The sequence below is a fragment of the Catharus ustulatus genome, chromosome 2, assembly GCF_009819885.2.
Source record: "Catharus ustulatus isolate bCatUst1 chromosome 2, bCatUst1.pri.v2, whole genome shotgun sequence".
Classification (NCBI taxonomy): Eukaryota; Metazoa; Chordata; class Aves; order Passeriformes; family Turdidae; genus Catharus; species Catharus ustulatus.
This window is the reverse complement of record NC_046222.1, coordinates 48078943-48095512: the sequence shown is the minus strand read 5'-3', so window position 1 is coordinate 48095512 and position 16570 is coordinate 48078943. Positions and strand designations below refer to the sequence as shown.

Genomic DNA, 16570 nt, shown 5'->3' with positions numbered 1-16570 from the left:
ATCAGGGAAGAGGCTGGGATGTAGATATTGAAAGAGATCAGCACATGTTTTCCAGTCCTCTGTGGTTCCCTGTGGAAGGAATCATTCCCCTTTTTTGATAACTTTCCCATTGTGTGATATGCACTCTTGCCTCCTTGTACATTTAAGTTGCGGAAGTCTTTCATACCTTTGTGACTCCTAATTCTTTTTCCAGTCTTTGTCCTTCCTGTATCCTTCTCAGCCCTCTGTTCTGACCTTCTGCCCACCCATTTGTGTCATCCTGAGGTTCACTACACATGAAGTCAGCAGCAGGTCACTTCATATTTAAAAGTGTTTAAAGCTCTCAAACAAGAGCTATCAGCGCCTCTTAGCTGCTGATAATTGGTTAGAGCATGGTACTAATAACACCACCCCATATGGGCCATTCACTTAAGAGTTGGACTTGATCCTCATGGGTGTCTTCCAACTCAGAGTATTCTGAGGTAATGGCTTTCTGCAGCAGTTTGTAATTGAGAGAAAGTCCATTTTAAAAAAGCAAAGCGTTCTCTTGTCTGCTTCTTGCTTACTTTTTCTTCCCTGTTGACTGTGAAGCTTCTTGATCCATCTTTACCTTGCAAGAATAATGTAGGTACTTAATCTTTTCCATTCCCTGCAGCCCTCCACCCAGCTTCTTTCAGACATCTGTGCTAACTTTGTGATCATCAGACAGTCCTGCTCCATGAAATCTTTGGGACTTCTGAGTAATATCTTGTCAGGAACAAGTCCTGATAGTTGGGGTAATATGGAGGGCAGTTCATGTTCTGTTGTGTGTGTCCTTTCGCAGGATTTAATGTGTTTGGTACCTCAACTTATCGAGTACCAGTTAAAAAGATTTTCAGAAATGGATGTATTTTGAGGCTAAGACTTGAAGGTATGTGGTGGCAAACTGACATGTGAGCAAGACTGATGAGAGAACTGTTGAGAATGAAAAATAAGGAGGTTGGAAGGAAGATAAGGAGAGGAATTGCTATGAGAATAAAAAAAATGGCTTTAGTATTGAGTAATTTTTAATAGTGGAACACAGTGTACGTGTTAAGGAAATAACAGGACACTAAGGAGAGTTAATACTTCAGGGATATGAAGGATGCATGGTTAGAGCCAGGTTTAGAGCTGGAGTGTTGGCTTCTGCCGCTGGTTCTCTGCCATTTGGTGCGTTATGAATCTCACAGCAGAAAGCTTTGAGAAAGGAAAGCAAACTTTTAGTCTGGCTGCCTATTTATTTGTAACTCAGTTTAGGTAATAATCCTCTAGGAAGACAAAAATTAGCTTTGGAGTTCTTGGGTTTGTTTTTTCTGGCTCTTCCTGTATTTTCAGTACAAGCCATCCCTAGGCTCACAAAGGAGAATCTGTAATCTCCCTCTGACGCTGACAGCAATTTCAGGATCTCTTTTCAAAATCTTCATCTCTCTCTGGGGGACAGAGCTTCTGGCAACAGACACAGTATCATGAGCCAGTCTTAAAATTCTAAATGCATGTTTTCTATCACTGATTTCAAGATTTTGGAGAATTGCTTGGGCCAAGATCTTCTCAACTATAAATGCCTTTAATTTCTTGGCCTTTTTTTCTTGTGTTAAAATATTTTTCTTTTGCATAGCTGAAGGATTTCATTTGTCCTTCATCCCTGCCAGAAGGACAGGAATCCTGGCAGCTAAGTGACTGACTCCCAGGAGGAGGATCTGGTCTGCATGTGAACACAATCAGATTTTGTTTAAAACCAGACTGAAGTATGGATCACACCTCGATTTCTTCCAGTATATGTGTAGGCAGATGCAGAGGGGTCCAGCTGCTATAGACTTGACATGGGACTGGGAAGCAACAAAAGCTCTGTTTAAGACCCATAGTGCATACAGTAGCTTTATATTTTAATATAAAGCTCCATATCTAAAACCTACATATATTTTTTTGTATATGGAAGAAGACTTGTCAAGAATCACTGGAAAAGCTCTGGAATCCTAACAGTTACTTCTCTTGCAAAAATTTTAAATCTCTTGTTCTGTTTCCCAACGTTCCTAGTTGGGCTAGAGAGAAAATCCAGCTGCTTCAGATTACCTAAAGTTTCTGAGGGATGTGCTGTGAATGGATTTCATGTGAGCGGTGGGAAATATTAATAAGCAAAACTCTAGGCATTCATCTTCATTGAAGTCAATTTATCCATTCTAGTGGCTACCTGGATAACTAGTTATATTTATTTTACGTTTACAGTTCTTGTTTCTCCTCTTTAAAGAGAATTTTACTTCTGGAAACCTGTCTAGCAGTTATTGTTTCAATTGGTAGAGCAGGAGTTGGAGAGGCTCTCCTGACTTTCGTGTTTTGATAAAAACATATGTATTATCCACCCCAAATTGTGTCTTCTGGTCTAATAAAATTGTTATATTGTTCTATGAACCTCATTGCCCTTGAGACATATTGAGTATAAAACACAGGGGGTGAACTAGGATATTTAAGCTGATAAGTTCTCTGTAAAGGCCTAAATTAGTGTGTTAAAGATTGGTTTGGGAATTTTAGGAATCCAGAAACTACTCTACATATGAGGTTAAAACTCAATGATAGAAATGTAAGAGAACTTTAAAACATGTGGTTTTTTAGTAGTTGAATTAACAAGGGTGCTTTTGCAGTTTTCAGACTTTTCCGTTGAAAGGGAGCTGGCTTTACTAGAGATGCAGTACAGCAAGTCTTGAGCTTAGTTGCTTAATAACTGCTGGAAATTGGTAACTCCCCAGTAACATTTACACTAGAGCCACAGTTTCAAACACAGGGCTGGGAAGTAAAATGTGTTCCAAGTGGTGAGATGTGCATCCTCTGTTCTATGTATGGCATGCCAAACCCTTTCTTTCCTCAGTTTTGCCATCTCATGAGATTTGCACGTGTGGAGTCCCTCACCTGTGACCCCACAGTCTCACTGGGAAAGAAAGAAATTATGCTTTTCTATGTGTTACACCATGCTTTTTTTTTTTTTTTTCTAATTGCAGTGGTGTCACACAAACAGGCTTTAGGGGAAACGCCTCTTTAAGCTATTTTTTAACTTTAGCTGCTTGGTGTTTAGTCATTTTTCCTATCAAAGGTCCCACCCTTCAGAATAAATGTGTTCAATAATATACTGGATCTTTGTGTCAATCTGCTTAGAAACAGCCCCTTCTCCCTCACAGCCTCTCATTTTTCTCTTTGAGCAGATCTGCTGCGAAGCACAGCCCTGTAATCGCTGGCAGTATGGCAGGCAGAAGCAGGCAGGAAAGACCAGGAATGAGTACTGGGAAAAGAGAGGGGAGGGAGGACACCTTCCCACCAAAGAGCTCTTGTTGGGATGGTGTCTATTTAAAGCTGAGTGCTGCTGATGGTGAGCTGCATATTAGTCTAACCATTTATTATTTTGAGTTTCAATGAGAGTCCTGTATTTGTACGTGCAGCTGTGGTAGGGGTGAAGATCCAAATGGTGGTGTTAGGACAAGAACCTGGAGAAGGATATGTTACCTTTTACAAATAGTTTTCAGGCCTTCAACTTACTTATTTTTTCTCCTCCTGATTTCTGCTTCACAACTTTGCCTGTCTCCAGAGAAACAAAGAAAAGCTTGTTTTGCACCCTGTGCTCTAGCAAACTGTCTGAACCTCTTCCGTTATTAGTAGAGGCTGCTACTTCCCTTCTCTCTTTGTCCAAAGCCTACATGCTTCACATGCCACAAGATCATCTTCCTCTGGCCCCTGGTGATTCACAGGGAATTGATTTTCTCAGCTCACCCCTGGGGGTTTCCCTTGGTTAGGCTGGTTCCCCCCAAGGAAGGGAAGCAAGGTCTTGCCTGTTGTGCTGCTGTAGCTCTGATGTGTTAACCTGGAGCTGCTCATCTGTCTTTGCACAGTGGCAGAAAGGGAACGAGAGGAAGGGAGTGCACTCCCCAGCCAGTCCCTTACTGCTGACAGCACAGAACTGCAGCTGTGGGTCCTATTCCTATCATCATATCCCTGTTCTATAGCTTTTTTCCACCAGTTGGCTCATTTGGGAAGGAACAGATAAAAATCAGTGGGTGCTTCCTGGTTACATTTCTTCAGAATATGTTCTGGTTTTCTTTGGTTGGGAACCACTGCTTCAGCTCCTGGGTCCCCCACCCACCTTGCAATACTCCCAAGCTGAAAAGTTGGAGTGCCCCCAGTTATGCTACGTACATAAAGGTATTTCTTTTGGCGCTCTCATGATCCTGTTAACGTTTCAATTTGGAGTTGCAGCTTTTATTCTAGAGATTTAGGTACCCTGAAAATGTTAGCAAAAATAGCTGTGCTTATTCAAGGAAATTAGAGAAGTCTATTATTGCTTTTATAAAGAAAGCCTTGCTTTAAACAACTTATTTAGTAAAATCACTTAATACATTCTCACTACAGAATTCTATCACCAAGGAGCAACACCGCAAATTCTGCTTCCAATACATTTACTCTTTGATTCTTCCTGCTCTTGTGCAAGTTAAATTTAGATAGTTTAGGGATACTATTAAATCTCCACATAGCTTCTCTTTGGTTTCAGTAACAGAGTTTATATTATACATGCAGAGACAAAAAGTCCTCTAAATGCATATTCAGGCTAGTAGTGGTCTAGTGTAAAAGGTAGATGTTACGATTTGCTCCAGTCAGGCAAGACCTTAATTCTTTTCAATATGCTTACTGCTTTTTCTGTAGGTATGAACGATACAGAAGGCACTGCATGATAGTTTAGGTTTTGTAGTAAAATGAATTCTTTAATCAAACCTCTGACAAGCTAACTGTATCTCTGCTCTGAATTCAAAACAAGGAAACAATTTTGGTGTTGGAGTTCATTCTGCTTTGTCTGTTGGCTTTATTGCTGCAGAGCTGATGTACCACATGTCCATTTTTTCCTAGGCTGTATTTGTACTCTTCTTCCTTTCAGATGCTTTGTAACCTAACTACCCTCAAATGAAGCACTTCATTTATTCCATGGGCAGCCCAGGCACAAGTGTGAAATCCCTTCAAACATTACGGCTTTAGCTTCTTTTATAGGGGACATTCCATTTGGAGGAATAAGTTGTATTTACCTTTTGCATCTGAGTTTTATGAATGATATATTGATGTTGTTTACTGTTAAAATGACACACAGTCTTTCTATAGTGTCTGTGTTTTGTTAAAGTATTTTAAAAAGAAAACCACTAAAACGATGTTACTGCTGGGTGTCTGATTGCCAAGTTAATCTCTTATCACAAGTCCCATTGATCTTCTGTTTGAGCAGCTGAGAGTATTTTATGTATAGCGATCTTTCATAAAGTTTATTCCTGGTAATAAAGCTAACTGGGGTGGGTGCCAAGCTATTCTCAGAGGCAATCCTCTCTCTCAACAAGAGAAGGATTTTATTTTGTTAGATGGGCTTATTGTTTGGGTATGTACTTGTGGCAGAACTAGTGAAATTGCTAGGGAGTGAGTCAAACTGGGTTCAGAGGTGTACTCTTACTGGTATGAAGTTAATGGCATTGCTGCACAATAGACATTCAGATCTGGCTTTTAATATGATGCCCAGAGTCATGTGCATTTTCTACTTATTACAGTGTGGTATTACTAACTTGCATTGTTAATCTCTTCTGTGGTGTGGCAAAAAACTTTTAAAAACCGCAAAACTTTAAAAAAGAACCAAAAAATCCCCACCAAACAAATTAACAAACCAACCAACCAACCAAAACCGCACCAAAAACAACAACAAAAAACCCAACTAACCAAAAAAAATAAAACCCCCACACAAAAACCCTCAGAACCCTCCACCCTAGAATTTTATGTGTTAGGTGCATTCAATTATCTTACGTGTAAGAGGAAGAAATTTTAGCTCACACAGTACACCAGTATTGGTTTCTCTGAAATTGTTAGTTTTCCGGCTTTTGAAATCTTCCTTCTGATAATATTTATGTTGAGGTACTTAATGTCTTCACACCAAACATATCTGTATATTAAAAAAATGTAATTCAAAATATTAGTAGTTAACCTTCAGTAAAATTACTTTATGAAAATCAAATTTTATTTTTAGTAAAATTTACTTGAGCTTTATTCCAGAATTTCTGCAATATTATTGTGTGTTCAGGAAAGTTTCATAGATGGCAGGACAAATATTCTTTTAAGTTAATAATTTTTTAATACTCATGAAAATGGGCTGTCTTACTGCTAGGCACAATAGTATGTATAAATTCCTATAACCTTATGGCAATTTTGGGAAGCAGTGGTTTTGCAAAACTCTGCGCAAATACTTGACATTGCAAGGACAGGTTATGGTCTTGATCTGTTCCTCTACTCTTGTTTGAAAGCTGAACTCATGGGGTCTGGCACCTGCCTTCTGGGAAGCCAGTCTTGAGCCATCTCACCTCAGCCTGTTGCTACAATAAATTTTAAATTACTGGCCAGTATCTTCTCTTTGGTCGTCTCCTGCTCTGGTGACCTGGATATATCGGAGCGCTTACAATTCTTTATGGATGCAAGGATGCAGATGGCAACAGAAGCATTTGGATGTGCAAATATTGCACATGAGACCCTTGGGATGGTGGGGGAATGGGGCAGGATTTACACCCCAGGTATTGAAATACCAAGTTAAAGAAGGAGATGGGATGCTGGGAATTCAGGAGGGGGAGTAGAGCAGAGGTATGTGGTGTGCCCTGGTATTTGCTGTGAGCTAGCCTGTGGATGGAATAAAGTTTGTAAATCTAGTAACATGATTTTTCTCCTGTCAAGCTCAAAGCAGGTACTGATGTCCCAGACCTTTCTGAGCTATCTCTCATTGAAATCAGGGGGATAGGTCATTTACTCCTCAAGCTGCTTTATTGGGCTCTTAGCAGATTCAGTCAGATACTAGTGCCCATTCCTCTTCACACTGTCAAAGAGATGTCTTTACTATCAATCATAAAATTTAACCTTCCTTTTAAATTTTTCCTTGAAATCAGGAGAAAAGCACACAAAAAATCTGTAACACTTTTACCATGCAGTAGCACATTACTCTGCAAAGAGAAAGGATAAGTTATTATATACATATAAACAAACTGGAGAAAAATGAAGGTGCTATTACAGCTAATATTGCATATTTGTAATCACAGTGGGAACAAACTTTTTTTCCTATTGTGTCTACTCATTTGAACTTGGTGATTGATTTTTCCAGTAATTGGCAACCAACTGCGAATTGATGGGTAGTCCGCATTGCTGCCCTGCTTGTCCTGTGGTGGTCTGGATGGTGGCTTGGTGTCAAGATCTTAGCATACTGAAGCAGTTTAGTTTTAGCCTGGTTGTTGTACTATTGGAGCCACTGATACCACTTGGTAATCAGGGTATGTTACAGATCATTAAAGTGTATAGATTTGAAATTGCAGCTAGTGATGTCCTTATGTTGTGTCTGCTTTGAGCTGAAAAATGTGAGTTAGTAATTTAATTTAAGCATCAAATAAAAACTTGTATTTTTAATTATTTAGAGAGTCATGTGAGGAAACTGCATTATTTCATTAAAACATGTATTCTGATCTGAAACATTCTTCTAAAGTCAGACTTGAGGGGTTTTTCTTAGGTGTTAATTTTTTTTTTACCGAGGTTAATTATTTTTATATGGAACTTTAAATGTTAGATTTAATACTCAATACTAGTCTATGACGATTTGGGTTTTTTTTAATATTAGGTCAAATCTGTATTTCTTCCAACTAAAAAAAGGTATTTATTGTGTGAATACCTTGCACAGAAATTTGGAAATAAAATACCAAAATGTTTGATGTAATTAGAAGTACTTCTTGTGTAGAAGTGACAAAGTTGCACTTTCACTGGAGTAGTTTAAATTGTGGTGCTGGTTTTCATTGGCTAAATGCTTCTTTGGTCATATGTGCTGTTTGACAGAGCTGGCTGTAAATGAGTAATAGTCCACTTGAAATAAATAATTTCTTTAAAATGGGAAAGCTTTTACTTTGCAATGTGCTGGTCTGCTGTACTTAAGCAGCTTTATTGCATAGTTGAAGAGAACCTGTGTATTATCACAAAACCCCTATGTTTGATCTGTCTGGAACATATTTAGCAAGTAAGAATGTTAATTTAGTGTTTACTGACTAAGATAACTAGTTGTCTGGGGGGTCAAGGTACTGACTTCAGAGGCATTTCTGAACAAAGATGTTGCAGTTGGTGGGTGGATGGCACTGGTCTCAGCTGTTGTATGAGCTTGCATAAATAGTATCATCTCCACTTTAATCTTTCGGGTGTTCAGAGGTAGTGTGCATATTTCTGTTTAACCCCTGGACACTTGCTGGCATGCATGACCCTTTAACAATTCCTATCCCTCTGTCCATCCCTGGCACCTTGGCTCCAAACAGTCTGGGAGGATAGCCAGTAATTTTGGAGCTTTTTGTAAAGAACATCTCTTTAACAAAAAGTCTTTTCATTTCAGCAGTATATACTTTCTATTAGTACGCTTGTTGCAGTAGTGTACAGCACAAGTCTGAAGTTGCACCTCCACTGTGCAGTACTTGCTCCCCTTTGTGTGCAATGATCAGTTAAAAGATATTAAAACTGGTGATGATGGTTTCTGGACTTTGGCATCAGAAAAAAAAAGCTTTTTTCTAACATTTCAAAAAACAGCAACAAAGACTGGAGCCATGTGTTTCATACAGAAAGTTGGTGTTTAAGTAGTGTTTTAGATAAGCATTTCATTTACCTTATCTTCAATTTCAAGAACAAAACCCATGCTTAAACTTAGTCTTCATTAATCTCTCTAAACTTAACATGCCTTTTTCCCACCAATTTTTATATCACTTCAGAGACAATTTTAATAGAGTAGTTTTAAGGGTTATTTCTGAGGCTTGTTGATGTGGTGCCTTGGAGGGAGATATCAAAGACCTTTCAAGTATCTGAGTTTTCTGTGAATTCCTCTCCTATTTTTTTTTTGATGGGGAGAGAGGAAAAAGATGTGGTAGACAGTGTTATCACAGGTGTTGTTTTTGAAAAACTTGTATCACTTTTGGTGCTATAAGGTTAATAATGATCAAATACCAGCATGGTAAGTGTAGCAAATGCAAAGAAGGGCCAAAACAGAGTGACCTGAACTATTAGATCAATAGAAATAAGTGGGCAGTGAATCTTCCCTGAGACTAATACCTGTAACGGCCTGTGCACAGGGAGACAAAGTAAATGGCAAGACTGGGAAATGGTTTGCAATAAATTGGTTTCATTTGTAATGATGATCACACAAATGCCAGCTTTTATATTGCTCAAATACTGAAATTTCTTTTTTAAGGATAGAGCCCTGATGATTCTAGAAATGGTTCATCCAAAGATCTATTTTCCTGAAAGTTTGACTTGTTCTAGTTTGTGTTCGAAGGAACTGAAGTATAGTTGTATTAAAATGCTGATAAAGAAATAAAGGACACTGTAGGTGCTATTGCATTATTGGACATCTTTTAGTTATATTATTCCCCCTTATTTTTTTATAGCAAACTTTGGCCTGTTCCATTCTAACGGCGTTGTTGAGCGAGTTCTCAAGTTCAAGTAAAACCAGCAACATTGGACTAAGCATGGAGTTCCATGGTAACTGTAAACGTATATTTCAGGTAAACTAGTTCTGTATTGATATATGCTACCTCTCTTTCTAAAATTTAAACATTGAGAAGCAAAAATACTTTGTTGTGCCAGGTGCAGTCAGATACACTCTGTGTCTAAAAGCATTTAATGGGACAAATACTGCAAATAATGCAAATACTGGCTACTTCAGGAAAATTGATAATGTATTTTTTGAAAACTTGTATCAAAAAGATGCAAACCCTTTGTGCCCATTTTATGAATGTAGATCTACAGATCATTATGCCATTGGACTCTTTAATTCCTTGGCTACCAATTGCAAACAAAACGAATACTCTGTGGAACAATGATAGTCTTAAATATAGCTTTGGTTTAAAGCCAAGGAGAGCTATGTATGTATTTAAAAATATTATTGCAGATGGTGTAGCCCGGTTGTCTCAGATGTATTGTTTGGCCAGTCAGAAATGTTTATGTGAAGGCATTGCTTGAAACTGACTGTTGCAGAACAACTTACCAACTTTTTTTCATGCCAAAGACCAACTCTTTTCTCCACCACTTATTAAAAACATATTGGTTTTTTATCTTTTAACGACTAGTATTTATGTAAGGATTTTCTTCATAGTCTTTGCAAAGGTAATAAATAAATTTTGACAAAAGGGGGGGTTCTCACTGGCAATTTCAGAGTATTTCCTGTATTTTAATGAAAATAGGGTGAAACTGGAAATTTTTTTTCTCTCTGGAAAAGTATTTCTTGTTGATCAGCATTTCATTAATGACTGAGATACTGAATGTATTGTGTTCGTCCTGACTGTAGGAGGATGATCTTCGGCAGATCTTCATGCTCACAGTAGAGGTACTTCAGGAATTCAGCAGACGTGAAAACCTCAATGCTCAGATGTCTTCAGTGTTTCAGCGTTATCTTGCACTAGCCAATCAGGTCTTAAGCTGGAACTTCCTTCCTCCAAATTATATCCTTTTCATGTCAGGCCCTTTGTTTCCCTTGACTTAGGTCACTTCTTGGGTAAGGAGTAAAGTCTTTGCAAGGAGGGTAAAACATAAAACTTAGAAGCTTTGTGTTTAGTCCTTGATTTATGTTTTCTTCTGTTAGTGCTTTTTGTGTCCACCATGCTTGCTAAGAGATGCTTACATACAGAAGCTACTGTTAGTCTTCATTAAAGTTTAAAAGTACTTTATATAGAAGAGAAAACATACAGAGGACCCACCTTTTACAGGTTTATGGTCTGTTTGGTGCAGGGAACAGGAAATGTGCAATGTGCTACTTCAGTGTAGAACCACATGGTGAAGAGTCTAAGCTCTCTTCAATTTTTATGCAGAGATCTGATCTGTCCTACTTTTCTCCCCCAGAGAAGAGGTAGGGACAGGCAAATGCCCCATCCTTTAGGGGTATGCATGCTCATGCAGGTGAACCAACTCCCCATAAAAGAACATGGTATATACTAGAACATGGAATCTCTTCAACCTGAAAAAAGTATTTGGTGGCTGAGGAAAGAAATGCCAACTTCATTTTACACAGTTGCCATTGCTTCCATTTTGATATTTTTGTAATGATCATTAGTCCAGAGAAAGGTGGAAAGTAGAGGAAGAAATGGGAATCAGAAAGAGTCTTGGTGAAGGAGAGAAGAAAAAAAGGTATAAAAATGTTCAGTCCAAAAAATGGACTAGACAAATACTGTAGAAATACTCAATCACATTTTATTTAAAAACAGTTTTAGACAGCATGTGTAGTAAATCACTATGGTACCTGTTTTAATCCATACTGCCTTTAAGAAGCTCAGCAAAGTTTCCAAGAGCCAAATTTTTAAGATGGTTTATAAACTTTTTTCTTAAAACTTCTGAAATTGCTACCAAGTTACACATACTTCAGGATTCCTCATGTTGCTCTCAAATCCACTGTGAAGGATTTTATTTGCTTTCCTGGTGTGACAGTCAGAAGGTGATACCCGTGTTTTTGTTTTCTTTTAGTCTGCTCGTTATGCAGCAGGCAGCAAAAGTAAATTTATTGGAAACTGAATATTCCATGGTTCACATCTGTAAAGCAGAATGCCAGTTATATTGGCTTTAAGAAAGGTTTCATGGATTAAAAGTAAATATCCCACTTCTATTCATCCCTGAAGTGATTTGGCAGTGGTTCAGAGAGGAATTTAGTGCATGTGCCTGTAAAATGGAGACTGTAGTCAAATTATTGCACCTTATAAAAGTCTCTGGAAGTGGATTTTGGATTTCAAATAGAAAGGCTCTTGTATTGTGCAGTGGTGGTTCTCTCTGAATTTTAGTCTGACTCTGCACAAACTTCTGATGTAGGGCTAAATACAGAATTTTAGAATGTTAAGGGGTTGGAGGGGACCTTAAAGGTTATCCATTTCCAGCTGCCCTGCCACAGGCAGGGACACCTGCCACTAGACCAGGTTGCTCAGAGCCCCATCTATCCTGGTCTTGGACACCAGGGATGGGACATCTGCAGCTTCTCTGGGCAACCTGTTCCAGTCCCTCACCACCCTCGCAGTAAGGAATTTCTTCCTAGTGTCCAGCCTAAATCTCCTCTCAGTCTGTGCCCATTACCCCCTGTCCTATCACTACAGTTCCTGAAGAAGGAATCTCTCTCCAGCTTCCCTTTAGGCCCCTTTCAGATACTGGAAGGTTGCTATGAGGTCTCCACACAACCTTCTCTTCTGCGGGCTCAGCAGCCCCAACCTTCTCAGCCTGTCTTCACAGGGGAGGTGATCCAGTCTCCTGTCAACTGTGTGGCCTCCTCTGGACTTACTCCATCAATTCCATGTCCTTCTTATGTTGGGGACACCATGACTGTAGTCAGTACTCTGGGTGAGGTCTCACAGGAGCAGAGTAGAGGGAGAAATCTCCTCCTTCAACCTTTTGATGCAGCCCAGGATGCTGGTTGTCTTTCTGGGCTGTAAGTGCACATTGTTGGCTTGGGTTGAGTTTTTCATCCACCATCACTCCTAACTCCTTCTCTGCAGTGCTGCTCTTAATCACTTCTAATCTGTTGGTGTCTCTGGGATCTTGGTATGGCTCAAAAGTGAAAGCTTTAGTTCTTCATGAGCTCTTTGTCCTTGGCTAAAGTTTGTGCTGGTGGAGCCAGGTAGAGAGATGGATACATGCAACATGTGCAGCTGTGGAATTCCGGTTTTCCTTTATACATCTGTATAATATGAAGTGATTTAGGTGCTAGTAGATAAATGTTGCTAGAAATACCAAAGCAAGCCATACTACTGCTTTAAGATAAATCATATTTTCTGCTATTTGGTCTACTTTAGATACTACAGCTGTTAAACAAGTTCTGACCATTTCTGGAGATCAGATGGACCTAAGTGCTCTTAATGGATCCATTTCAAATATTTTTGTTATTTCTGATCCACCTTTTTACCATCTTTTTGTTTTCTGCCACTGGATGCTTCATTTTGTACGAATTACAGCACCAGCTTGGGTCTTTACTTATGTATCAAACTGTTTTCACAGAAGCTGGAACATTTTCACTCCTCCTTGAGAATAGCTGGTCTTAGCTGCCAAAGATTCAGTAATTCTTGGGGTTTACAGTGCCACGTTGATTATATTGTGGCATAAATCTCTTCCTTAAGATGACCTCTTTAACTGTTGATTGTTAGCTTACGGGCAGTGAAACTTAGCTTGGCTGTAGTTTCTAAATAGGTAGCACATTACATAAGAATGTAAGAATTGCTGTGTTGATTGATTGGTTAGAGTCCTTTTGGTGTCCTCTTTCCAAATCTTGACAGTACATATGCTGAAGCAATGGGCATAAATTTAATACTTGAAGCATGGAGTAAAATGATCCATTGTATTCTCAGATATATCTTTTTTCCTTTAGTTGGTATTTCCCCTGGCAAGATAGTATTGATTCTCAGTATTCCCTGCAGCATCACAGTAATCTGCAGTATATTTATGTAATATTTAGCAAGATTCACGTATCTCCAGAAAGGGGAAGTAGCATAAGTGTGCATTAACTGTATGGTGGCTCTTGCAAAGTGGCATATTGTTCAAATCCCCAGGTTGTTAGAACTGAATCAAAACATACCACTTTTCAAAAGTTCTGTGTTATTATAGGACAACTTTGTAAGTGTTGCATTGTTAAATGCGGTTTTAGACAGTGTTGCCACCAATTGTAAAAAAAGTTGTGGTAAGTCTGCATTGTCTGTTGTTACCATGAAAGATGCAAGATGCATTCTGGAATACCCACCTCATTGGAGCAACAAAGGAAGAAACTCTGGAACTTACCTAATTTCAAACTGGAGCTCAGTACTTTTAAATTATCTTGGGATGCATTGGCTGCAGTGGGAAGGACACAGAACAGTGACCTAGGAAGCCTTCTTTCAGTCATGTCCAGTTTCTCCCATTTCATTTTCCAGCAATCATCTATTGTTATTTTTATCTGCCACCTTGAGATATTAGTTTACCCGGTGTTTGTGGAGGCTTCAGAGATAGTATCTTGTGGTATGTTGGCTTCTGCACAGTTTCTTTTTTCAGTGCTGTTACAGTATTGTTAAATGTTATTTACTTGGATGAAACTAGTTTTAACTGTATCTCTTCATAAATGACTGTTTCATCTAATTAAGGAATTGCAGTTGATCAGTACTAAAAAGTACAACCCTCTCCTTGACAAAAGTTCCTTCAAGAATCTGACTTTTAGTACATTGTGAGTACCCAAAGTCTCCAGTTAAAAAGCTGAATGTTGTTGTGGTTTAATACACCTTGACATGGGCATACACATCCTATGGAGTTAGGATGTAATTATAATTTCTGCCATTTTACTTCCAGAGATATTTCTCTTGTCGACTTTGGGATTTTTCTGTTCCTGGTAGCCATATTCTAGTGGACTTTGGCTGAATGTCCTCAAATGTAAAAGTTCTTTAATGGAACATATGAATGGTGTGCAGCTGTCTCCCATCTACAGAAAAGTGTCTATTATCTGTCATTAGGAGCTGTCATAGAAGTACTTATCCCATATCCTTCAATGTATGGATTACAGTACATGAATAAAGAGATACTTCAGCTTTAGTTCTTGTTTGGGATTTAGTGCCTGTACTTGCTCTGAGGCAAGCTGGCAAATTTTCAAGTGAGTGTAGAATAGGGGATTTAAAATGTGGGTTATGTAGACCTTGTGGTTTGCGTTCTACAAATACACATCTTTACTGTTCTGTTGGAATTGTTGATGCCATGGCAGTTGTATGAACTGACTGAAGCTTTTGTCTGATCTGAACATTTTTGTGTTCCTTGGCCATGCAGTTAAAGGAAGAAAACTCTTCATATCTCTTCATAGCTCTTCATCACTTTTGAAAGTGTCTTTTAAACTTCAAGCCAGAATGAGATACCTGTCTGTGAGGTTCTGTGAACCATATAGTTCTGCAGACTTTTAAGATTTGTACTCAGTCCAACCCAGATTGGTAGCATCTGTTGTGCATAATGGAAGTGAATGAAAACCACACAGAAAACTCAAGGTTGGTTTTGAGGAATGGTTCAAGTTGGCATTGCTGCTGAAAAAGCATTCAGCCTTATCTCCTAAAAGCATAATGCTGAGCAGGGAACCACCTGGCTAAAAATGTGGTGGGGTTTTTTTAGCAGGTTTTGGGCCCCTGGTTTGATTTATTGCAGAGCTACAGAAGTCATCTTACCTATACGAAGGAATGACAACATAGAATTCTTCAACACCATGGCTGCTTTCCATAGGCCTTGTGTTTGTTAGCAGCCTGGAATTATCCTGAATTCACTGCAGCACTGAGTCTGTTCTCATCTGAAAAATGAAACATTGGGGCCCTATCTTGTCTGTTGTTAGGGATATATAGCAAAATTCAATGTAACTGAAACAGCTGCATTTAAGAGACCTGCATTTTATTTTTATTGAACTTTTATCACCTACCGCTTTTAGGTGAAAACTGACCTGGCTTTGAAATCCCTGATATTTAGAAATTATTTCTGGGACGCTATGTGTTTTCTTGTCAATCCTCTCTAGCAACTTTTTTAAGACAGCATTGGGCAAACCTAAGATTGAAAGACCCCCTGAATTTTGTCATAATTGCACTAAACATATTCGTGTTCATGTTGAACTTTTTAACAATTAATCTTTCATCATTTCAGTTTTCTTGAATGAATTGTCTAATCAGTCTGCAATGTAGGAATATTTTAACAACATTGATACCAGAAGAGGAAAAGAGACCAGGAATGACAGTTTTGTGAAGGGGAGCTGATATTCTGCTTTCTTGCCCCAATGATTTTTAAGTTTCCAGTTTTGCAGCGATGGTTACAGCACCCTGGATGGCATCTGGTGTGTGGTAAAAAGGTGTGACTCCTGAGCCACATCTGTGTGGCAGCCACTTGTGCATGGGTGCTTTCAATGCCAGGTAGGCTGGAAGTGATCAGCTTGCATATCATAACCTGCATAACTGTAGCAGCAGGCTGTACCAAGAACTTCAGAATCCACATGGGTGGTCATAAGCCTTAGAACTGGCATGACTCTGGTATCAGCCATGGGTTTAAAATTAGCTTGGGTGTTCCTGCGCTTCCTACTCCTGTTCCTGCAATCTGAGTCCAGTGTCTCCAATACAAAGTATTGTTTCATTCTCATGACTGTTAAGAATACTTGTCTTTAATAACATTTAAGCATATGTTCCTTGTCCTGGTTGCTGGGTGTATTTGGCCAGAGTGTAAGGTATGGAAAGGTCTGTGAAGGATTTCTCCATAGGGGGCAGCAAGCCTCTGCAGCAGTTTTAGGTTGTTGCTGCTTAAACTCATTCCATTTACTTGGCTCACTAGCTAGAAAGCCAGAGGAGGTCTTAAAAATCCGGATAAAATCAGTATTTAACATAACACTGGAGGGCAGGTACCTTTCTAATGCATTTTTTTATTTTTAAAATGCAAGTCTGTGGTTGACACAAAGTCCAGAAATATTTCAAACAACAAAAGTAAGGTGATTAAAATAAATTTAGGAAAGACATTCAGACCTTAACACCCCAGGAGTTTTCCCCCCATTTCTGAGATGTTTTTCACTTCTGTG

At 38.9% G+C, this 16570-nt stretch overlaps 1 protein-coding gene across 1 annotated transcript in view; it reads left to right on the top strand.

Annotated features, from left to right (window-relative positions):
• XPO4 (exportin 4) overlaps positions 1-16570 on the top strand; it is an 82184-nt gene that overhangs the window by 28257 nt on the left and 37357 nt on the right. Inside the window, exons 5-6 of the mRNA XM_033051949.2 lie at positions 9444-9560; positions 10343-10496. Coding sequence (XP_032907840.1) covers positions 9444-9560; positions 10343-10496 — 271 coding nt within the window. The remainder of the gene's footprint in view (positions 1-9443; positions 9561-10342; positions 10497-16570) is intronic.